Source organism: Clavelina lepadiformis, chromosome 8 (assembly GCF_947623445.1).
Source record: "Clavelina lepadiformis chromosome 8, kaClaLepa1.1, whole genome shotgun sequence".
Classification (NCBI taxonomy): Eukaryota; Metazoa; Chordata; class Ascidiacea; order Aplousobranchia; family Clavelinidae; genus Clavelina; species Clavelina lepadiformis.
In genome coordinates this window covers 12,834,964-12,859,352 of record NC_135247.1, presented here as the reverse complement: position 1 = coordinate 12,859,352, position 24,389 = coordinate 12,834,964, and the positions used below count along the sequence as shown (strand labels likewise).

Below are 24,389 nucleotides of genomic sequence, written 5' to 3'. Positions count from 1 at the left end.
ATTTCATGGTGCTTAGAGCTAGCGAGAAGTTTTTTATCTGGTGCTGGCACTAACTGTGAGCGCAGTTTTGTGCAAGAAAAGAGATCAGAGTTTCAGCATCGAAAGATGTGTCTTGTTTAAATTATATACCAGTTATTTTTTGAAAAAAGTCAAATAAATTAGGGGTTACGGTGAATCATAACCTACAGATATGTTAAAAAAATTATGTCGTGTTTGCGTTTAACGCTTGATAGCTTGCAGCCACATCCTTGTGAACATTTCGAAATAGCCAGTGCTTAGTCTAATACACCACATTTCTAATGGTGACTTTGTTGTGATTTGTCATATCTGGTATGATCCTTTCCTTTGTTCTTCCCTCTCCCATCGGGAACGTTCATTTCATTTATGGCATATATGCAGGTCAATTATACTGCCATTCTTCTCATGACCTTGTTTTCAACAGCTGTTTCTCGTTGTTTGTCCTACATCTGCCATGACATTTCGACCGAAATCTTACAATAGAATTTGCTGGCTTGGAAGTTGCGTAGATATATGGATATTAAGATATTGAACGCGGTTAATGGAAAGCACACTTTGTCACCTTCGCCTCTTGGGTATAGAAGTCGAAGTAGAAGTTAGTGAAAGAGATGTAGGTTTTTAGCAAGTATGATAGCGTTAAAAGGAGGAAGTCAACTAATGGGTTTGGAAATGGTTGACTGGGGATGAACAGATCTTATACAACGTAAAAAGTTAAAGAAGACCGATATTTATTCGTTAGGAGATAATTCATTTTGCAAATGCAGTCATGTTTGTGTAACTTTCCGAAACAAATTAGTTAGGTTATTATAAAGGCAAATATCTACTTAATATAAAACACGTAGTACTTTGGATGAGAAATAGCTTCAAGCTATCAATCATATGGCAATGCTACAAGCTTGAAAACTCGACTATTTTATATTGTAAGTTTGAAAGACGAAAATTTCTATTCTAATTTTTTATCCTTCCATTAATTGCGGTTATTTGTTGTTTGTGCAAACCGCTTTGAAGTATGATATGAGGAAGTCATTGTAAGTCATCGAGATGGCTCCGTACGTTTTGGCGCAGAGATTTCTTTGCTGATTTAAGAACAGTAATCTGATGGGTGTGTAGGCCTGTCGTCCTCACGTTTGTTAACTGCGCTGTAGTTTGTATTGAAGATTAACGTATTCAAACAACGAATGTCTGTTAAATCCATATTAGAATTGCCAGTCTTGTTGTTCTGCTCTTGTTTGTGAATTTTTAAAACCTGTTTTAATCTAAAGATGTTTTTTTGTTAACCGTGATTCTCAGGATTATTTCTGAAGATTTACGTCAGCAATTGTACGGCGAGTTTGGAATGTAGTGCGTCACTAGTAATTGTGATGCTTAAGAGGAACAAAAGAAATACTAAACCAAGAACACCTGTTGTGTTTTTCAAGCTTTATTTTGATGAAAGACAAGGTTAAAAATTTATTATTGCATTTAATGATCTCGAGACATTTTAAAACTTTGACATTGGCAGTTAAACATAATTCGTGTTTAATTTTGTATAGATAGCTCTTTTTTCTGTTTGATGATGAACATCCTCTAAATTCTAATGCACCTTTTGGATATTAAGAAAAAAAATTTACTTCAAATGCTTTGCTTTGTTTAAAAATTTTCATGGATTATTATTATTGTAGGCAGTTTAATTGCGTTCCGGGCTCGGCACAAAATGTAACTGTTTGAACCTTGTACTAGTTGATATGTAGTACAGTATTATTCATTGAATTTTTTGTCATATTTTTATTATAATATTTATTGAATTATAGTTATTTTACTGACAGATAGTATTGTTTTATAAACAGAAAAGAGTTAAATAAGGAAAATGAATAAAATATGTTGTTATATTCCAATGGTCACGTTCATGGTCCTAAAAGGTTAGGTAACCTGGGGCACGACACACGGTACACACCCCATTGGAACTATAGAGCAATATAAAAAGTTGTTACCGAGATGAAACCCCACCCTCATGTAGCACATGACAAGTCAGTAAACTAAAAGGAAGAAGGGATCACTATGTTTTGATTCCGTATGTATATAATTAAAAAGCTAAAATTTATGTGGTGTGAGATACCCTAGCTTACCTTACTAGGGATAAGTAAAGCGTTCCTGGACATATAGTTTGCTGATTTTTTACATTCTGAAACCCTTTGTAGCATTTTTCCTGAAAGTGTAGTCTATAGTCTTTAGTCTTCTATAAGGCATTCTATAGTAGAAGGCGCACAGATATGTTGTTACGAGAGTGATACGCTCAAAAGTACTTTGCTTTGTCCCAAAACATTTTGTATAATCATCTTATTCCATAAATCGTTCTTATAAACATTCATTCTTAAGAAAAAAAAGTAGTGGAGTGGTCACTTTTCTGAACGAACTTGAAGATAGTTTAAGTGAATGTATATATTTATTTACTGCTAGTACCACTACCACTACTACTGTTACTTCTACGGAGTAACATCCATAGGTTGTGCAATCCGTTCCGGATAAAGTTACAGTACTCGATCCCGGCAGCTTTCAAATGATTATTTTCGTCATGTAAGCGTGACTTTAGTAAGGGTGCACATTACCAAAATGGAGAGGAAAGATCTCTTTTCTCGCATATTGGGAGTTTGATACCCGAATATATCATTGGCATTGTCTTATGTTGACCTCGCTCACCGGAAAGTTCATTTTTTTAAATTCACACTTCAGTCATATTCTGTCAGATGGGTGACTCTATAACATCCTCGTTTTGAATAATAACGTTCAAACGAGTTAGAAAGCGAACTTTAAAGTTTTTGATGTAGTTTTGTTTTTGCTCAAGTTTCAGGTTAAACCTTACTATTGTTAGTACAGCCTTGTTTGGTATGGATTTTGTTTGTCACCATCAAACTTAACGTCAATCTTCCTAACATGTAGTATGTTATCATCTCGGCTTTTAATGTGACGTATGTCGTCGTATGAGACTGTCCTTCTTAAAAAATAAATATCACGGAGGCGATATTAAATGTAATCAATTGAAACCTTGGATTTCCTTTGACCATAACAATAACAATGACTAATTTTGACTAATCATTGGCGTTCCCGTACATTTACGGATATAAGAGACGGCTAACTGACACATGTTTTGTATTGTTTCTCAAACTGCATCACAGTGTTACGCCGAAAAGGAAAAATTGTGACCAAAGCAATTAACATAAATCATGAACGGAGAAAAGTGGTGTTGTTGATATAAAAGGGAACATTGGAGTTTTTGGTCTCGATGAAAATATTAGTAAAATATACTGTGAGTAACAGGAGAGTGTTTTGGATTATCATTGGTTTAAATGTAAGTTAGAACATATGATGAAGTGCAGTATGGCTTTATGTTGATTGCTTGGCCGGTGAAGGCTGGAGATTGATTTGCGTTCAAGAGACTTAATTCGCAGATCTGACAACTTCCCGCAGTGACTGTGGCTGTCAAAGGCCAGACTTTGATTGTTGCAGAAGAACTGAAAGTTGCTTGGTAGCTAAGTTGCTGCCTTCATCGACCATTACAAATATTTATAGGCTGTCACTATTTCACCGGAAAAATCGTACGTTAAAAGCTATTTTTCATGGTTTGTTGTTACCCTATAAGTGAAATGTTATAACATAGTAGCCTAAATCTAACCCAAATCGACCTTCTAATATAAATTTAACTTCATTTAAACCCTAAATAGCTTAAATTAACTTTTTGCGCGCCCATTCTCCTATCCTAACCGCCTATCTTTAACTATGGGTTGCGTAACCGACTTACGGTGAAATAGTCACTCTGATCTTGATATGGAAATGCAGCTACTGTATGCTTTTCTTTGCTTGTCACTAACTTACCGCTAAATTGTTATTCGATAAAAGTTTAACTAAGCTTTATCGGAACACAGTGTTTCAAACACTTCTGCATTGAATGCATGAACCCGTTACATCCTTAGACGATGGCTCTGCTTCGTGGATGTTCTTTTTGTTTTTTCAATCTGAGAGAATTGATTGAAAAATGAACTTTATCTGGTACTAATTTCCGTAGGATACACATGCACTATGTTAAGTGAAAGTAGGGTAGTATCTACATGCATGCAGTTCTATGGGAAAGCATGCCCTTGCTTTGATTTTGATTAAAACGAGAGTCTTTTTACTGTGAAAAGACAATATTGTTTGTGCTTTAGAATCATTTGTCGATCTAGGAACTGTTCTTAATTGATTGATATTCTAAGTTGTTTTATATTTTATGAACAAATTCCTTTTAAAGTGTAAGAAATCGTTCAATTATATAGGTTTGTAAAACAAATAATTTTACGCAGAGCAAGCCTTAAAATGTTTATAGTAACTACCTAATTTATTACAATTGGTGTACGACTGTACGTAATATTATAATAGCAAGCCGTAATTATTTTGGAGTGTAATTTTTTTTTGTTATTATGAAGGCCGAACAACGTCAGTTTTTACACTGTGCTTGAGCAATTTTCACATTACAGCACACAGCGCAAACCACGCACTTGATTTTGATTACTGTAGTTAAAAAGACGGGCGCTGGTAAGAAGATATCACGCGATAGTTCCGCTTAAACGATGCATGTCGCCGGTTTCTCATCCGATATCTAGTTCAGGTCGTTAGTTGTTATCACGCGACCAGGTGTCAACTCAAAAGACGCGTTCAAGACTGATGCAGATTTTGTCCACTTAATGGGTTGTCACGTTGTTTGAGGTAGTATTGAAATTGAGTAAGCACTTGATTGTGTTGATTGTGTATACACGTACTTGCATTCATTTCTCTTAAATCACGTCAGCATGCGCTTTATGAAGATTTCAACACTATTTGCGCATAGATCATGGTAGAAAAACTGTAGTTATGTAAGTTCACATGCAGTAAATGATAAATAGTTCCAATGTTACGATATTACATTGCTGCAAACCACCAATATGTCCAGTCCAGACACAATATACGTAGAGTATATCGATTCGGATATATATTGACTAATTTGTTCAACAGAAAATATTTATAAGCTACGAAGCCTATTCCTCTAAATTATTCGACTTATTCATCTAACTACACCAGTTGTAGGTCATCATTACTATTACAGTTCGTGAGATAAATAAAGGCACGTTTTCTCAGTCCGATGCTTTTTTAGACTTTCTTGTGCATTTTCCGTTTTTGTACATTTTTGAATACGGTACTGTCTGGAGATTTTGGATTGATCATTTAATTAAAACTTTGATTGTCTCTCTTACACGCAAACAAAATATGAGTAAATAAGTTTTATCTCCAGACCAAGAGGCAAACTGGTTAAAAATTTATTTCATATCAAAATACTCGCACATGTGAGAAAGAAAATGAGCGAATAATAAAAATACAATCGAACACATTAACTTGTAATTAACAAACTTCAAGAGTTTAAATGTAGTTTTTTTCTGCATGTAGCGCCTAAACTTTTCTGCCTTTGAGGCCATTGAATTGCCTTGACCACCAGCTCTTGCTGGGCTGTAAGAGTCATTTCAAATAATATGAAGCCGACATTGGCTTTAACCTTTTCATAGAGAGTCGACCAATATTCAGTACGTTGTTATCTCCGTTAAAAGAAATAGCATGCTTATGACGACAATGTGGAATGATAAGTGGTGAGCTAAGATAAACGTACTGGGGTGTGTTGTTGCCGGAAATTTAAAATCTTCTGCTTGGTTTTGCTCGACATGTTTTTTCTAGCATATATGGAGATATGCATTTACTCAAGCCTGCGATAGTACCGTCAACCATTCAACCATGGAATGTTAAATATTATTTTTACTTTATTGCATGAATCTCTTTCATTGCGATATAAAGATTTATACTCACTGTATATACAGTTATACACAAGTAGATATACGACTGCCTTTTTATTAGGAATAGCCTGATTGGAACCGAATCCCAAAAGTCCAGTCGGATTTTGGGGTAGTTTAGAATCCGGCTTGTATAAGATTTTGAAAAGGATCCTGCAATACTGTTTACATTTTGCAAACGATTATGATAACTACCGTGTTCACGTCAGTTCCATGATTAAACGACTTCTGTATTCCTTCTGGTATATACAACCAAGAATTCTTGTTAAATCGTTTCTGATTAGTAGGCTTGCTTTACACTTGGATTTAAAGGTCTGTTTTTGGGTGCCATCTTGTTCATAGTTCGACTAGATTGCTTCTGCTTGATTGACAGGTAGTAAATATCACCCCAAAACAACAACGTATAGTATGCATCGCTGCTTTAAAAGCGGTCAATCTTCATAGTGTAATACTTCCTTTTGGCCACTAGCTCTTGTTCAATGTGCACCATGTAATGAGCTGGTAGTTGGTGACAAAATCAATTTCAAAAAATTCCCGGATTTCGTTAAAAATCTGTATACGGCTGAACAGTACTTTTTACTAGTTAGCCACACCCTGATTTTTATGCTGAACTGTTCGTCTTAAACTCTGGCAATTTTACTATATAATTATTAACTTTAAAACCAACAATTAGAACACGTTTTGACTGTTTGCACTCATTGCACCTTCTATAATATTTTTGACTGAAATTTCGAGTTCATCTTCAAGTCTTTATAACGCGTAAGGCACACCCCTTATTTTAGTGTCAGTATAAGCTTCATTACCGAAACATATGCCCGAAGTGATTAATTATTTTGTGTTTCAGTTAAATCATTTTCTATAAGAAACTTTGAGTCGGAGTTTCTAACCTCCACAGTTTCTCATAAAGTGTTTCATGTAAAAATGAGTATTTGTGTATTTCGATTTTAGCTTTTTGTATTGTTATGCCCTTTACATTGATATGCCTATTACAAACATTACTTTTTTTGGTGTACCATGCTTTTGCATACCAATATCAAGCCTGAATAGGAGTTATCTTCATACTCAACTTTGAAGGTGGTGGCCGAACTGTGTTAACCTCAATAGTATAACTTATAAAAAAAACTAGAACAGGTAGCACCTGAAAGGTTAACGTTAGTTTGTTAACATGAGCTTCCACGAGTTTGAGCTTGTTTCTACAGGAATAACGGAAACACCGTTTTTAACATAATCATAACCACTATAAAAACATTTTTAACTTAATCGTTTTGCGTAGGTGTTATATACTTGGAGTACTGTGGTGAAAGACGTGTGGCAATCCTTCCCAACGAACTTACCAGCCTTGATACTATAAGAGCTTTATTTGTTCAAACCTATCCTGGCCTTCTTACCATGCCAATGTTGGATCCGCAGCGTCATGCAATTCACCTAAAAAACAAAAAGAGTGGAAACTATGATGAAATTGAAAATGTCAGGTATACAACGTTATAGTACCATATCATAAGTCTTCTACTTCAAAAATGATATACTTATGTTTTAATAGCTTGTAAGTAGACCTACGAATTCTCTGAACAGCAAGACTTTTATATTTAATTATTACAGTTGTATCAAGGACCGTTCCATCATTCGCGTTCGTCCGACTGGGATACCAACACCAGGCAATAAAAAAACAACAAATTCTTTTAAGCCAAGGACAATTGGCCTTCAAAATAATCAAAATACGAACAACAACAACAACAACAAGGTACTGGAAAGAAACGAGGAAGATATAAGTGTTACCGAAAGAAATCAAAGAAACTTTAACAAACATAAAAGTGGAATAAAAGCCCCTGTTAAGTCTTTAATTCGGCAATATCAATCCGCGCCAAGCCTCATCAAATATGCAGTTACTAGTTCACAAACGCGTGATACAAAAACTAGCAGTCGATTACCGCAAAAAAGCAGTGAACTGCCCACAAAATCGAAAGGGAAGGCTCCTATTCCTCCACCGCGTTCAACTAAACCAACACTTTTATCTTTGAAACCTGAAAATGCTCATTCGAATATTCCCACTACCAACAATAATTTAAGATCCGGAAATGGTCTAGGAGGAGGTAGTGTGCCACAGAAAGGATTTTCATTTATCCGTAGTAACCACAGTGCTTCCAAACCTTGCAATGAAATGCAGGATGAATTAGGAGAAAATATTACCGATGACGCCAATTCTCAAAGAGACCTAAATGTGCCTGTATCGTTAGGGTTATCGCCACTTTGTGCCGATAAAACGTCATTTTCACATCCTCAGCATACACCTGCAGTTACTGTCCCCATTAACAAGGCTTCCAGTGTTACGACTGCTAGACAATTGGAGCCGTCAGTAGCAAGAATGGATGCTCCTCAGCAAAACAGAACAATACTTCAAACATCTCCACAGGGTGGAAATAATGCGATACAATATTCTAAAGTTTCCACAACAACAACAACACAGTCAGGAGTAGCGGGTTCAAGGTCTATTTCGACGAAAAGTATGTATCCGCAAGTTTACCAGCCCAGCAGCAACAACCCACCCAACATTTCAAAGATACCAGATGACCTTGAATTGACAAACCAACTTTCAATACCGGAGTCAAGTTTAATGTATTCGCATACCAATAAAACTTCATCTCCTGAACGTCGGGCAACAATAAATAGTTCGGGGGGCTCAGCCGGTTATTGCAAAGGAGGGCGATCATTCAAAGGGCATCAGTTGAAACCGGTAAGCATCCCTATCGTTCCAGATGTTACATCAAAATCTATTTCGAATCCGGAGAAGAATGCATCCCCAAGTGATTTGTCGGACATCACAAAAGAAACCGCAGAATTAGAAGAAATTTCAAACGATTACAAAAGCAAAATATCTTCCATTTCCGCTGAAAAATGTGCAGATACCTTAATTACTCCAAACAATACTATGTCTTCATTAAATGACAGAGAAGAAATTGGGAAGTGCAAACAAACATTAAACAAGAAAGGACTCTTTGGTTTGCGTCGGCATGTCAGTAACAAGTCCAATGGTAACCGTAATCCTGTTTCTTCGGCTAAATATAAGAATCCTGTCGAAAATGATTCTTTTTCAAGTTTTTCGACTCCCTCACCCAAAACTGATGAAATTCACTCTACTCAACGGTATACTGTGTCACATTTGACTTCAAGTGAATCCAGTTTGTCTTCCGTGGCATCACGGTTGCCAAGTCTCGGTCTTTCCAAGTCGTACCCATTGTCATCTGGAAAAGCAACTATACCAAAGACAGATATTTTGCATAATATTGTTACCCGTAGATCACAACTAGCAACGTCATTAGAAAATAAGATGAACTCGGCGCACGTAAAAGAAGCATCATCTGCAGTGATTTCAACTGCTAGCTCTGAAGACGAGAAAGAAATTGTATGTGACGTCATGTTAGATCGAGCAACTGTTATTTCAAATCATCCTGGTGTTCTCAAAAACGGAAATCTGGTAAAGAGTATTTCTTCAAGTTCAATCCCGTCCGACTCCGGAGCCAGTAACCTTTCCACAACGCCATCACTGCGCACTAAGAAGGTTTCGTTTCAAGATGACGTCACCGTTTTCTCCTCAAATGGGATTAGCACTTTCAGCAATGGACTACGCCAGTCCGACACCGATGACATTGCCCTTGACCAATCATTGTCATGTGACATAAATGAACAGAATGCAGCTTCAGAAGACGAAAAAGCCGTGGTATCATGGAACGGTGAGCCTTTTCGTCAAGACTACCAAAGAAACGACGTTCAACAAATGGGAAGCAATGTAATAAATGGTAGGTATAGACCTTCTACGCCCAGACGAAGTGAACTTCCACTGTACGGAGACCAAACGTATCAATCCAATTCGCTTTGGTCCAAACAGAGCAATATGTACAGCCATGTAGCATATCAGTCAGCAGTAGCCGCGGCCATAGAAAGCATAAGCGGCAAGCAGCCTACCACAACTTACAACGGTGGCGTAAATAACTCACTGAGGCAAACCACTCAACGACACCAGCCTTTTTCTGTGTCTTGTACGTCTCCAGTGCCTTTTGTGACGCGCCATGAACAAAATGAAACTAAACCAAAGGAACAGTGGTCTTCTCAGGTCTGCATGTCTGTAACAGACACTGCATATTCTACTGATAATCCTGGAATAAATTTGTGCAGGAACTTAAGCAAGTCCGATCCAAACGGGCTATCTACACCGTCCTATTTTCAAACACAAGGCACTCGTACAGAAAATTATTCCTCAAATGAACCATTCAATGCCGATACGCCGCCTTATTATGAATGCTGTGAAACTACTGTTAAAGAAAATCAATTGAGTGAAGCTTTGGCAAATGTAAACGTTGGGTCAAAAATTGAAGAGGTAAAGGCCGAAACAAATCGGTCACAAGAAGAAAACTCGGAGGTTAGTGAACGAATTATAGAAAGCTTTTCAGTTATTTTCAAATTTTTAGGTTACAAGTATACCATAACAGCGGCGGGGTGCATGTAAAACTTTTGCCATGCTGTAATTCTATCTTATATCTTTCTTCAAGTAACTACACTCCAGCCGTACCTTTTCGATGCAGTATTTACTATTTATTAACTTACTTCTTTGAAACCATTTGATTTTCACCTGTTAAGTTGCCTCCAATAGCTACGAAATCTCGTTTTGTTATAAAGTCTACTATAGCTATTTAACAAGGTGCTCCTCGCTTTGATGTAATTTTGGGCTGGTTAGCATGGCCAAATCAAGCAAAAGTATGGATGAACCCAAAGTATATATTGCAATTATATCAACAGAAAGGACAAGTTTTTGAAAGCAATAATCACGCGGTGAACACCACTCCAAATGTTGATCCACCAATGACTTTTTTGTCGAAGAATGATAAGCCTGGTAGTGCTACTTCTTCTCGAATGGTGGAGATGGAGCGCCACCTTGCTAGTTTAACTGGAATGGTCGAGTCTATTATAACAAGTGTACGTTAAACATTTAAATGAGAAATATCTGTTATATTATTGTATCAACATTTTGTAGATTTTAACACCCCTTGTATCATTATTCTTTTTAGCAAAACGAATTTCCACAGTCCGTGCTTCAAGGTGGTGGATTTCAGTCGCAATCAGCTACCGGTAAAATTTCCGATCCATTACCTTTTGCAACGCTGGCCGGATCAAATCAGCAATTGAAAAAACAATTACTGAAATTAAGGTCAACCGCAAATGACTTAAAGGAACAACTAAATGAATTAAAACGACAACAGGTATAGTGTAAATTAAAATATTTGATATTTCATTTCGCCTGTAAGAATGTTTGCAGAAAATATAATCATAATTTCGTTGTTCATAAATAGAGGAAAAATATGGAGCAGATGAATGAAATGGTAAATGAAAAAGCTCGAGACATGACCCAATTTATCTCAAACACCGCCGGGGCTAAGCTTCGTCCTTTGCGAATGCGCCGAATTCGTTTAGACCAGGAACGTCACAGTTACGGCTTGAACGCATCGCGAACTGAAAGACAATTGTCGGATGTTGAAGCTGCAGTTGAGGAATTGCGCAATGAAGTAGTAGAAAGAAGGTATGTGCAAATTCTGAGTTTTTTTTAAACGTTCGGTCAACGCAGGGCTAAACAACGTAGAACTTTCTTACACTTTTTTTACAAATGATTTTCGTTTTATTTACAGATGTCGAGTAAATGCAAAAGAGGTGGAAGCACTTGTATTGCAACTTAGCCAGGCAGGCCGCACTGTGGCCCAACTCAAAGGTAACTGCCTATATTTATGCCGACATTGCTTATATTCTGGACTCTTTCTCCAGCGATATCATAAACATGATTGAATTAAACGATCCCAAAGACATCAATAAGAGAAACTGACAGTGAAAATGTAGCTTCCTAAATCGCTATGAAAATTCAGTTTTGGAAAACAATTCTTACTTCCCATCGTAGTTTGCTACTGTAATGAGTAAGTTGTGTAGGTTTGCTTTACTGATGCCAATTTGGAAGGAAACGGAGTAAAAAGCTGCAATAATACAGATTTAGTCTTCAATCGCATAATATGAGAGGAAATGTTGTAACATTTAAATATATCTACAACGCTGAATTTCAAAATAATACTTATCAAGATTTTCAACTTATTGAGGGCGTTAAACAAATCTCTAGTGTAAATTTCATTATATAATAATACTCACTATAATTGTAAGTTTGTGGCAACATCGTGAGCCTACAGGTAGGTTTTCTCCACTGTATTAGTAATCGATAACTATACTGTATATCGATGTCCTAACAAATGACGTAAATGCAATTGTCATACTGCTGTCTAAACAGCAGTCGAAATTCTTTAATAGGTGACGCATGCAGTTAAATGTATGAGAGAAGATAGAAACCATGGCAAAGTAAATACATGTAAAAGGTTAGAGTAGGAACATACTGTCAGTATATGTAGTTCTGTTACGTAGAGAAATGAGCAAGGAACGGCACCGTGATCTGTTTCTGAGTAGACTGAGGACTGCTTTGAATGCGTCATTATTTTTTTATGCGTAGTCTATTGATGATTATGCAAACCGTGATAATTGACTAATGGAAATTCTGTATACGTCATAATAATCTTGTTACAGATGTAAACTCACTGCTTATTTACTGGTCGTTTGGCTTAAACTATTGGTATTAAAATTAAAGCGTGCTGCTCATAGGAAGATATTAATGACTCGCAGAGCACAGCAGATATGCGTCATCACGGTTATCAATGGTAGCAGGCGATAAAGTGTTTCCATACGCTATTCGTTAAACTTTAGCAACACCAACCTGTTGTTGAAGCTATTGATCGTCGTTTCAAAAACTGTATTGCATTTGTAAAATTTGTAAGTTAAGACAAGAGATACAGATGAAGTTTTGAGTTCCATTTACAGTAACGAGATGCTCCATGAAAAAAGCAGATTGCTTTTTACTGGTATTTTTTTGGATAATTTGCAGCTTATATTTGAAGATAAATTTAAAATGCTACCAATGTAGTTTATAGTGTGTCCTACGTTGAGGTAACTCTTCATCAAAGTGATCAAAGATAGTAGTTGGCAGCTATTTTGAATTGTTTTTAAAACCCGCCTTAAAGTTAGTTTTGCCTTAGGTATGCGGTGAAATTATACATACGTTTCTCGGCTGTTTGAAATGATTTGGTCAAAATGCTATATAAAAATTAAAATACTGCTTTGTAAACAAAGTAATTGTAAAGCAGTAGCACTATTATATATAGACACATGTTGCTGCGGTGTTAATATCATCATCAAAAGAAACTGCTTAACAAAAGCTGAATGAATAATGCAATCCAGGCAATGTACTCTTGAATGAATTGCTCCCAATGTAAATAATCCCAACCACGTAATATTCAAGTCAGGTAAAGCAGTCGATGGCAATGATTAACTTGCAGTTGGTGCATCTGAATCAGTAAAATAAGCTAAATAAAGAACAAGGAGAGAGAAGATGCAGATTTACTTTGTGTCCACCTTACGGCACAGAAATACTACATTCATTTTTATATGAAAGTTTTAAATGAAACTCTTGTTTAGTACTGCGGCTGTTTATTAAGCTTATGCAAAATTGTTGCAGGAAAGGTTTCATAAGGAATTTGTGACTTATCAAAACTTTGATGCCAAAATTTGTCGAAAAACTTTGAATTTGAATTGAACTTAAAAATATTTTTTGCTGAAACCAAATATGCAAGGGTGTTTGAACTAAACCATACTTTTGTATTAAAGTCGCCTTTTGACCTATACAGTAGATCAGAAAAAAATGTGTACCATACAAACATAAACATTTTTTTTGAAAAAGCTTGTAGTTTACCTTTGAATCCTGGTAACCTACATTTTTTTATTTGTTTGTATATGAAGGAGCTATTACATATAGTGGCTTGCGGGAAATTTTTTCAAGAGAAAGACATAAGTGATTAGTATGGGATATGGCATATGCAAACATATCGTATTGTTAAGTGCATTTCATTATGACTGGCTATCGTTTTAACAGGAGCGACGACGGAACGTTTTGTGTGTATAAGGCTGCAATTAACGACAGTCCTGCAAACGCAAACATATAAGGTATTGCATAAGGGCTCGGTTTTATACAGAGAAGATGTTTTAAAATCGACATGAGCTTAAGTCACGACGTATGCCGGAAATAAGATTAATATGAAAAGCTCTATGTTTTTCTCCAATGCTTGATGTATATAGATTCAGGCAGCATGCAACTTATTCCTTAAAGTGTTAGGGAATGTCAACGAGCACATTTAGTGATGTTGCATAATATGTAGAGCCCGTTTCTCTCATTATCTTACTGATGACTATTATTAATGTTTTATAATTCCGTAACAAATTACAGTGTAGTTAGTGTATATCGAAACGTGTTGTCAGAATAATACCCAGACTCTGTCTGATGTACATCGGCAGGCAAGGTGTTTTGTGTAGTGTAGATGCAGATCAGCATTCAAAGTATGTTTATTTTGTGAAGCCATGGATTCTGCTAACATTTGACAAATGCGACAGATATGAGTTTGAGATCATTATGAGCTGTCATTAGACGTATTTGTTTTAAAACGTCTCATAGGTAAATACAGTACTTGACATCTGTATTTTATGTGTGTTGTATCATATATTAGCCCAGAGGAGTCATTTTTAAAAGGCTTCAAGGTAAGAAGGTTTGCTGGATGTCAACCAAAGTTTGCTGCAGCAGTCGAAGTTGTGTCAAATTTTATGAAGGGCTATCGTTATCATTTTTTGAAGAATCACAGTTTAGCCTACCACTAGTTGGTTATTTTTGAAGACCAGTATCACGCAAACAGGTTATTGACCTGTTTTTAGAGATATTTTTTATGAGCAACTATTGTACCGTCATTCAGTGAAAAGGTTTTTATTGTGTTGGTTGAAATTTTTCCCAAAACTATTCATAGCAGATCAGCATGTTAGATGTGAACCAAATGCTGTTTTATGTCGTATAATGAAACTTAAGGAATATTAAAAAAGAATATATGTGTTGCTTTTTAGCTCTCTGTAAAAACTGCTGTTACTGTTTTACAAAGGAATTTTAAATTTGAGCAGAACATACGCTTTCTGTATAGGCTGTACATATTTCGTATATTGTACTGTATTTGTAAACGGCGTAAATAAGTTTTTGAAAAGTGTAGACATGTTGCCATTAAATGAGAAAAGTTCCTCAATTTTAAAACGTCTTCGAAACACTCCAAAGACTTTGAGACGAAAACTTAAGTTGTCTCACGACAACAATGACACAACAAAACTTGATTTGAAGCCAGCAGCGTCCGTTGAAGCTGAGTCTTTACGTAAACTTTCCAGCAACAAAAATCAAGTTTTCAACTGCAGGTTTGTTTGATCTTGACCGTTTATCGTATCTTTTGTTTTAAGTAGGCCAGTGATCTCACGGTCAAATCATTACGTCTCTTTTGTTAACTGGTACCTTCTTGGAAATTGCGCAGATTGTAGCCTACATTAAACTTTCGAACCTACGCAGGACAGAAGAGGCCGTTTTATATATCTTCTATCCCTTTCATTTCAGATACATTGGACAGAGAACTGTTTATACGCTAAAACCAGAAGATTGCTACGATTTTGCAGTAACCTTGATCAACACTATGGAAGAGAAACCATCGTTTAAAACCACCATTTCTGTTGAGTCCAAAGCAGTTGAAGTTTTGCATCTGCCTGTTGCTCCAGTAAATGAAAGTGCGAGGTCAAAATTAGCGGCTGCGGTTAGTTCACCTCTGTTTACAAAGAAAAACCTAGATCGGCATCGTGCCCAGCGTCCTTTGAGCGAATATACCACATGCACAGCAACAACAGTTTTTGATCAGCAGTTGTGCAAGACCAGACCCAATTCGGCAGATGTAGAGACGATGTTTTCAACTATTTCGTCAGACGAATTCGATAGAATGACAAATCGTAGTCAAACACACAATAGCAGTTATGCCAAGAGTGAAATCGAGACTATGGAAGTTGCAGCAAACAAAACAAAGATTTTACTTCACGAGATTGCGTATTGTGTTACTGTACCGGAGCAACCACGTGTTTTCCTTCTCACATCACGAGGAAGGGGGTGTTTAACTTGCCGGGTATTTCTTTTCTTTAGCAAAGATAAGGCCCAAGCTCTCAAGCTAACTCTTGCAAAGCAGTTTCAAATATCGTTTGAGGAATGGATAGTACGTCAAATGCGTCGATCTCGCCGTGAATCGCTTAAAACGCAATCGATTCAAGTCGACAGATTCCAGTTATCAAACGATAATACAAATACTTCACTGAAAATCACTAATTTAGAAAACCATCAAGATCAAGCATCATCAGGGTCCATGGAGGTAATCTTAGACGACGAGAGTGATGAAATGCTTTCGGAGGAAGAGGAGGCAATGAATAGAGAATTTATACGAAGAGCTTCTTGTTTGCCAAATCCTGAAAGATTGGCCATCGGACAGGAGTCCATAAACGATGAAATGGTCCATCATCTCCAAAAGATTTTTGAAAATTCTGATATGTCGTCTCCACCTAATTGACGCTATTATTTTTCCATTATAAAATGCATTATACACTTCACTCTGTCAAATTTATCGCCAAGAAAATGTATACCCTATTTCCAAAGTATGGACTGTAGGTTTCAGATTATGTGAAAACGATTTTTTAGAACAATGGTGCTTTACATTTAACCTTATGTTTTACGCTCTGTGGTCATTGACAGTACAAATTATAAAACGTTATGTATATTGTTGGTGCATTCACCAATTTTTTTACTTTTGTATACCTTTCAATGCCCTGGCGCACACGTTTGTGTGCAACTGTACACAATCTTTTGAATGAGATCGCACAATTATTCATCACTCTACAGTAGATGTTTCTATGTCGTGCCATTTGTGATATTTTACGATACCATTTTTCATGACTACACAAAATAACGTGGAGTTTTTGTGGGCATGCGCAAAAAGACTGCAAAGGATCTTAGTTCAGATGTTAGGTCCTACATAAATACATAAATGCGTCTATACCTCAAATGAAAGTTAAATAGTCAGGAAAAAGTGGTGTATGACTAATATAATCCTTAAGGTGTACGAAAATATATAAAGAAGACAAGACGAAAGATATAAATTGTAATACATGCTGTGGTAGTTTGTCAGAAGAAGCCTCATGAACTCGGCTGGCCGTTTCAAACGTTTTCAATGACACCATTGTTACGTTACTTGCGTATTTACGATCCAATTAAGATTTTGTTCTCAAGTCGTAATTACTTTAGGAGATTTATTTTCGTTGTTAGTAGTTAAGAACAAGCCCATAATGTTAAGGATAGGTTAAGCAATTTAAAATGATCAAAAAATAGATTACCAATCACATACTGTACACCCTTTGTTCTTTCGTGCATGTAACTTCTAAAAGAAGAATATACAGGGAATTTTGATCAGGGTAGAGTTAATTTGCTTCTTTCACTGGAACATTTCTCATTAAGATTTGCGTAACAATGTTTTTTGTCATTTATATGAAATAGGTAGTTTCCCTACGTTATGTGAAGAAATACGAGCGGTTGGTTCCGGGGAGAACGAAGTTATTTTCGCGGAAGAAAAATTTATCGAGGCTGAGCCGCCACGATTGGATGACCAACTGAAACGATGCAAACAACTTACAGCTACTTTATTTACTTTAAAAAAGTAAGGCAGATGACACAAAATACTTCAGTAGACGACAAAAAAAACTTAATGTTTACATGTAGTTAAATAAATAACCATATAACCGTTGGACTCAAAGTAACGTACAAGTGCGGGCCGGAAACCTTTTTCCGTTTGTTGTGGGTTATAAGTACTACTTATAACCAAACATATCAATGTCATCGCACAAAATTTTTTATCGAATTGATTTGCTGAATTAAGTTTATTCACGTAGACGCTGACTTTTCAGACTTGCCACAGTACAGGAAGCAAGAAGCAAAACTCCGACCTCATTTGCTTCGCTTCGTCCAACTACACCGAGCCAGTTGATGCCAAGGAACGCGTGGGAAGATCCTAAGCTTCAGAAAAAACGTGTCCTGGATGATGTTAAAAGAACTCGGGTAGATCACGCCCGGAGAATGGAAAGCATTCAGGTATTACGTTGTCCTGATTTGAGTCTCCTGTGTATCGCGAGAGCTTATGAACAGCTTAGGATGTGGCAATGATTGTAATGTGTAGTCGTTATATTGTATTGTATGCACTGTTCCCTCTAAATTGCGCGCGTGCGCAAATACGCACTGCTGACACGGTCTTCGCGCACAGAAAATCTGTGCTGCGCACAAGAAAAAAATCCAACCTAAATTGAAAATAAAATAAACGCATAATAATGGCCACAGTGCGCACGTCTGATGTTGCTCACAGTGGTCCAAGGGACCGCTTAGGGAGTTAGTGTGTTTGCTCAGACTCGTGAAAAATTAGAGGGAACATTGATTGTATGTAGGCCTATTATATAATTTTGTTGTTGGTAAAAAACTGCCTGTACTGAATTGCCATGTGGTTGTCGTACTGCGATTTTCACAATAATAATAATAATGATCAGTTACATATGCCAAAAATACCACGCGTATCAGCACTTTCGCTCATTTGCATTTGTCAATTGAAGTTATCTCACTTCAGGCACAAAATGGAATGTGACAACGTGTGTTGTTTTCAAGACGTTGGCATCTGTATTCTAGCACAATATTCAAATACACTTAGGTTTGCTCCCGTGTCGTGTGACAAGATATGAAATTGCATCTCAAAAAAGATGTATAATTAATTTAAAGAGTGTAGAGTAATGGGGTACTGGGGTCCCAAAGATTGCCTAAAGTTTTGTCAAAATTAAAATTGATAATAATAATAATAGGAAGCTGAAATTAGCTGGATCCGAAGAAGAAAATTCACACGCGAATATGACTCGAAAAAGTTAGAAAAGGTGAAATTTGCTACGGTGGAAAACCTAATATGCATGGCTTGCCCTTTCTCCTACTCATATCTAATTTTCATCCAAACGCAAAAAATGCGACCCAGAGTGGTTTTACGCAAGTTTAGTGACCTTTATCGTTTGCATGTGTCTTGTCTCAAACTCGCCTATTTTAACTTAGACCAATTTTCAAGGCCTGTTCGTGGTTTATATGGCTGGTTGATATTAAAATGTTTTGTTTCCTTTTGCCATTTAATGTTTTCTGCATGATCACTGGTGTTGTTTTGCATGCTTTTAAGATCGCTGTACTAAATATTCATCACGAGGGATGTAAGAAGAATCTAAAACTATGTTTGAGTTTACTTCAACAGCCTTGCTAAACCTTCATTTACGTCATGTCATTGATAAGTTTGCTCGTCGTTTGCAGGCGTTGGAAGTGGCTGAAAAGGCATTAAACAAAACTGACTACCTATCACATATTGAGCAAAGACGGCAGAAACATCTCACCCAGCTATACAACCAACGTGACGTGGATCGTCCTCAAGAAAGTAACTTGACTAGTACGTGATGTGAACGTATATATTTATATTTTCTATTTCCTCATCGAGTAGAAGATAAGCGGTTTGTTATTTTGAACGTTCTGGTAAATATAATATATATACGTTTTAATAAGAAGGAAATCTTAACTGTTGTTGATATCTATAATGCTGTATGAGACAATTTAAAAATAAGTAGAATAACTTTGGTTACTAAAAATTGTTAGTCTTACATACAAAACGATACAAAAATAATGTTATTTGTTTAATCGCACACGACTCTCAGTCACTGTATAATTCATACAGCCACATAAATGTCCATCTCTACCTGCTTCTTTTAATTCTGCAAGTTTCTTTCAAATCGTACATACTGTAGCTTTCTTTCAAATTCATCTCCAAAGTTACTAGACTCAACGTTCATTTGATTTTTTGCAATGAAGTTTTGAAAAAAAAACATTCTGAGAAGTTTTCACTTGTTTGTTTTTAACATTACATATTGGTGTACAATATGATCTATTCGAGTAACTTGAATTTGATGCTTAAGACAACGGGTAACTGACGTGCAACATCCTTATACAGTATACATCAAAGGTTATAAGGATGTGCCTGGAACTAGAAAAGATTTGAATTCTTGGGAATACGAAAAAATTTTGTTATTTGTGCGAATCCGAATCTGCTTACTTTGTTCATTTCGCTTACGCAACATTCCTCGACGAGCAAGAGGGTCTTGCTTAAATTAGTCAACAATATGCTACAGTATATATATCTACTATGTACTATTGCCTGAAAATAACCAGATTTAGACCATACAGTATTAGGTTTGGCATTGCCAAACTTAATTGACATAATTGCTGCATATATCCTGTTAATAAGCGTTTAGTAATGCGTCTTTTTTCAACTGCTTTTTTGAAGCACTGAGTCCACACTGAAATTTTTCACAAACGTATATTTTACGCTGGTTAAGTTGAACAAACATAAAATCCACCGGCAAGGAATCTATGTGTGGATTCAGCCTAAGCATCGTTCAACACAAGAAGCGCAAGGGCTGATCGTGGCAGTTATGTTTAGTGAAATATAACTTTTTTTCATTTTCACGCAAAACTATAATTTTGTTTTTCATGAGACAAACACTAAGTTATTTCTCATGGTTTTTCTTCTACGTCGCCTAACTAATTGTTCATATTGTTATATACTATTATGTTATAATATGTTTTGTTCACACGTGTTTCTTGCAATATGGGAAATTAAACAAAGTTTTTTTCAGCCTCTGAGTCAAGCTCGGTAGAATCACTTCCGCCACCGCCACCCCCATTGGAGGCTACAGATCGCAATTTTCCAGAAAAAGCAATAACTCAACCGGGATATTATCAATTTCCACCATCTTATATTCCTCCAGTTTCCCAAACTGATTTCCATTATAACCAACTCGGAAATGGATCTCCAGTGATTTCATCCGATGTTGTTGGTTACTTGAGTTCCAACCATTCACCAGTTGCTGGTAGACACTTGCCTTTAAGCAACACCGGCTCGTTACCTAAAAGTTACATGTCATTACATCATTATGGTTATGGCATGTCACCTCCAACCGCTCGAAGAACTCCAGCAAACCTTGCCCACCCGCAATGGGGACAGCAAATTGATCGCCCTCACTCCGTTCCATTGCAACAAATAAATCTCGGTAGAATGACGCCAACGCCTTTTAAAGGTAAGTTAATACAAGATTTTGAAAATATTTTTAACAGTTATTAACTTCTATGAATAAATATTCTGAATATAATATCAATTAATAACTTTTTGCTGCTAATTTGCTTTAAATCTTGCCGCTTTACAAAAGGTGATTTGTCCGAACGTAATGATATACCGGAACAGGAGCGACAGCGTTTTTTAGAACAGCAACAACAAACGTATATGGAGAAAAATCAAAGGTTGAAAGAACAATATTCTAAACTGCAACAACTGCAAAAGCGTCAGAGACAAGTAAGCGCAAGCTAAAGTTTATATATTCTTTGCTTTCCAAATAGCAATAGTTTTTCTAAATGCTACTAACACTGTTATAAAACCAAGCAGGTCATAAGGAAAAATGCAAATCAAAACAAGTCTCATCCTCCACCACCGTACCAACCGATTTCATTAACATCTGCCAAGTCATCAGACGTCTAAAATGGCTTGTGTAGTTGAGCAACTGGAGCAAACAAGATTGAAATGTTTTTTTCCTTACTAATAGAGCTACTTCAAATGTTTGTCGAAGACGATTATGGTTTGCGGTTTGGAACCGAGTGGAAAATGTTAATACTGTATTTATAATAGGCCCTACTGCCTTTTTATCAAAATTTTAACGAACCATCAGTTCAACTGTGAAAGCTGTTAGCAATTTAATTTGATGCACTAACAAAGTAAATTTAGCTTTTACTTGGGACATCTCTTTTGTTGTGATTAAAGCGGGTACCATGAAAAGTTAAGAAAAATGTCATAAGTTGGTAAGAAATGAACGAAAACGAAATTAATCAAAAATTGCAAAAATGTTTTTGTTTCTACTTAATATGATTTTTTGTGCAAGCAGTTCTAATAACTTCCAATGCATTGTTTATTGTACGTACATGCTTTATGTTTGTCTCAGTTACGTTTTATTGTGTACATTTTTATTTATTAATGATTGCAGTAATACTGAAATTGAGAAAAATTTATAACGCACGTTGCGAAATATTCATGATTTCCGTTTGCAGTTCGATGATCTCATATGTGATGATTTTTTTATCTACAACGTTTGCAGCAGAAAAAAAACTTTGCAGTGATTTTGTATTGTCAGAAAAAGCAATTAATAGGTATAACCAATCCTGTAAGGTAGCCTTATCTTGTGACACTTCAACGTTCTTTTATAACGTCTACGTTTTGCACTGTTATCACAAACACTCTTGCAGTTGCTTACTTATCTTGCTGTTCTCTAGCGCAATTTTATTGGAAAAGTACGAATTCTTTTTTCATTATATGCATTAGTGCAAATAATTAGGGCATTTTACAAGCCATTAGCTGACATAGTGCTCAATTTATGTTACCAAGCATAAAAATGATTCAGGGTGGAACAGATTCATGCAACTTAAAAGGCATGATTTATATCAGAAAAGGAAACGGCACCACCGTTTTAACTCTTTCAATATTTGACCATTAACCATCATGTGAAATGGGTGGGACAGATTTAGCAGAAAAGATCATAAATTTAATTTTGTTTACATTGAGTAATAATAATTCATGGATTTACGACATCATCGATGACAATGACATCAATAACGATAACGCAGTCAAAAAGTTAAATTTTTGTATATCAAGGGCGTTTGAACATGGTTGAATTTCTTTTTTCGGTAAGCTGTGTTCTCTAAGCTTTTACCATGAAAAACACAATAACAGTCGTGTAACCATTTGAGTTGTTTAAACTTATTGCCTATAATGATACAGTACCTTTTCAAAACAGAAGCGTGATGAGTGGTGAAACAGGTCACAAAGACTGTAAATTAGGCTATCAAACAAGAGCTAATAAAATAATGACGTCATTGAGGTGCCAGTGAACACGTAAAAAATGTGGAGCATAATCTGTACATTATTGTATTACATAAATTCGGCGGAAAAGAACACAGAAAGTTGGTATCGTATATAGGATATTTAGAATATCTTTCTTTCATAGTTTATGAAACAAACCAAACCAGTCTTAAATCGCTGGCAATTTAGTTACGTGTTGTGACGATTACGTCACGAATCACGAGTTGTTTTCCAAGATGTTTGAAATTTAATTTAGAATCCTATAATTCAGTTGTTTATCAGACTTGCGTTCTCCTTAATGACGTCAGATAATTTCCTCGCTTGAACTGGTGTGTCACATATAAATACTGATGTAATGTTTTCAATCTTCCTTTTCGTGTGATCTATTTCACTGGTTACTACAGCGCTATGTAACATTCAGTAAGCTTTGCCCGAAGGTGAAAACCTTTGTGTTATAATAAATAAAATGGGAACTTTATAAGTTAGTAATTTATATAGACAGAATCAAGCAACTAACAGCATAGTCACGCAAATTTGAGAAATGAGAACTCATCAATCGAAGCAGAAGCAAAACAAGTCACCAACCATCAATCGTCCTCGCTCATATTCAAACAATTACCGCCAGCATATGCGGTCTTTATGACAGATATGTTCCTTGTGTAATACCTCACACGAGTAGTACACAAGCGAATTATTAAATGTCATAGTGTGTAACATATTTTCTCTGCCGTCCTCTGTTTATGCAATTTCCTTAGTTGCCTGACAAACCATAGTGGAACCAACGATATAAAGATTATTTTATTATTCTTTATATCGTTGGTGGAACTGACTTGACCTGAAAAGACCCTTTTGACTTATGAAGGTATCATTACCTAATTTTTCCTGTTGAATTATCTGACTCTACTGTTGCGTGCGGTTAGAATACTCTAACCTTTTTTCGGCTGAAAGGTTTTAATATTACAACAGAAATAGTTTACAAGAGAATTTTTTTATTGTAGGTGCTGTACACTTTCTCAATAATACGAATAACCAAGAACATATGCAATACTACTGCTTATAAGATGTCTATTGAGTTGCAATCACCATGGCTAGCTTAGACAACTCATCTGTTGGTTTTGGTGATTCATTCGGCTAACTTCTGCCTGCTGGTAGAAGTGCGGATTTATATAACGTGAAAGTGATGAAAGTTAAAATGTTCGACATGATAAACACAGCGAGTCGTATAGTAGGTACAGCGAGCAAAACAATTTTTAGAGTTAAACAATAGGAGATGCATATAGCTAAAGCTGACACATTGAGACATGGATAAATATAATCAGTGTTAAGGTTGAATAGCGGGCGTTTCCAATAAAGATATCTTATCACAATAGATGCTGGAAAACAACTTGAGAACGTACTAAAAGAAGTGTTCACACGAAGTTATATTCAGGGCAAGTTTCCAAACATCAATCGATAGTTAAAGTGTTTATCAAAAAACAAATTCATAAACTTTAATCGATAACTAGAAAACACTTTCGCAAGAAATGATGTAATGGTATTAAAAAATAACATCCAGGCTGCTGCA

General features: G+C 36.0%; 2 protein-coding genes across 10 annotated transcripts in view; both read left to right on the top strand.

Moving 5' to 3' along the window:
• The window catches only part of LOC143469837 (uncharacterized), a 41,691-nt gene extending 19,604 nt beyond the window's left edge, over positions 1–22,087 (top strand). For 4 of the 9 annotated variants that reach the window (XM_076967681.1, XM_076967684.1, XM_076967685.1 and 1 more), the window contains 13 exons: positions 7,117–7,315; positions 7,443–10,257; positions 10,635–10,811; positions 10,904–11,095; positions 11,186–11,412; positions 11,519–11,598; positions 17,359–17,518; positions 17,766–17,949; positions 18,702–18,770; positions 19,186–19,318; positions 20,559–20,999; positions 21,129–21,271; positions 21,359–22,087. In XM_076967681.1, the coding sequence (XP_076823796.1) occupies positions 7,117–7,315; positions 7,443–10,257; positions 10,635–10,811; positions 10,904–11,095; positions 11,186–11,412; positions 11,519–11,598; positions 17,359–17,518; positions 17,766–17,949; positions 18,702–18,770; positions 19,186–19,318; positions 20,559–20,999; positions 21,129–21,271; positions 21,359–21,454 (4,916 nt within the window). In that variant the 3' untranslated portion in view covers positions 21,455–22,087. Of the gene's footprint in view, positions 1–545; positions 939–1,047; positions 1,459–1,842; positions 2,069–7,116; positions 7,316–7,442; positions 10,258–10,634; positions 10,812–10,903; positions 11,096–11,185; positions 11,413–11,518; positions 11,599–17,358; positions 17,519–17,765; positions 17,950–18,701; positions 18,771–19,185; positions 19,319–20,558; positions 21,000–21,128; positions 21,272–21,358 lie in introns of those variants that run through there. The other 5 variants (XM_076967687.1, XM_076967686.1, XM_076967690.1 and 2 more) reach the window with 5 other exon arrangements.
• Positions 11,605–16,780, top strand: LOC143469838 (uncharacterized). Its single transcript, XM_076967691.1, has 2 exons — positions 11,605–15,197; positions 15,391–16,780. Exons 1-2 carry the CDS (start codon positions 15,004–15,006, stop codon positions 16,376–16,378), a joined length of 1,182 nt encoding a protein of 393 aa, XP_076823806.1. The 5' UTR covers positions 11,605–15,003; the 3' UTR covers positions 16,379–16,780.
• Positions 22,088–24,389: the final 2,302 nt, after the last annotated feature.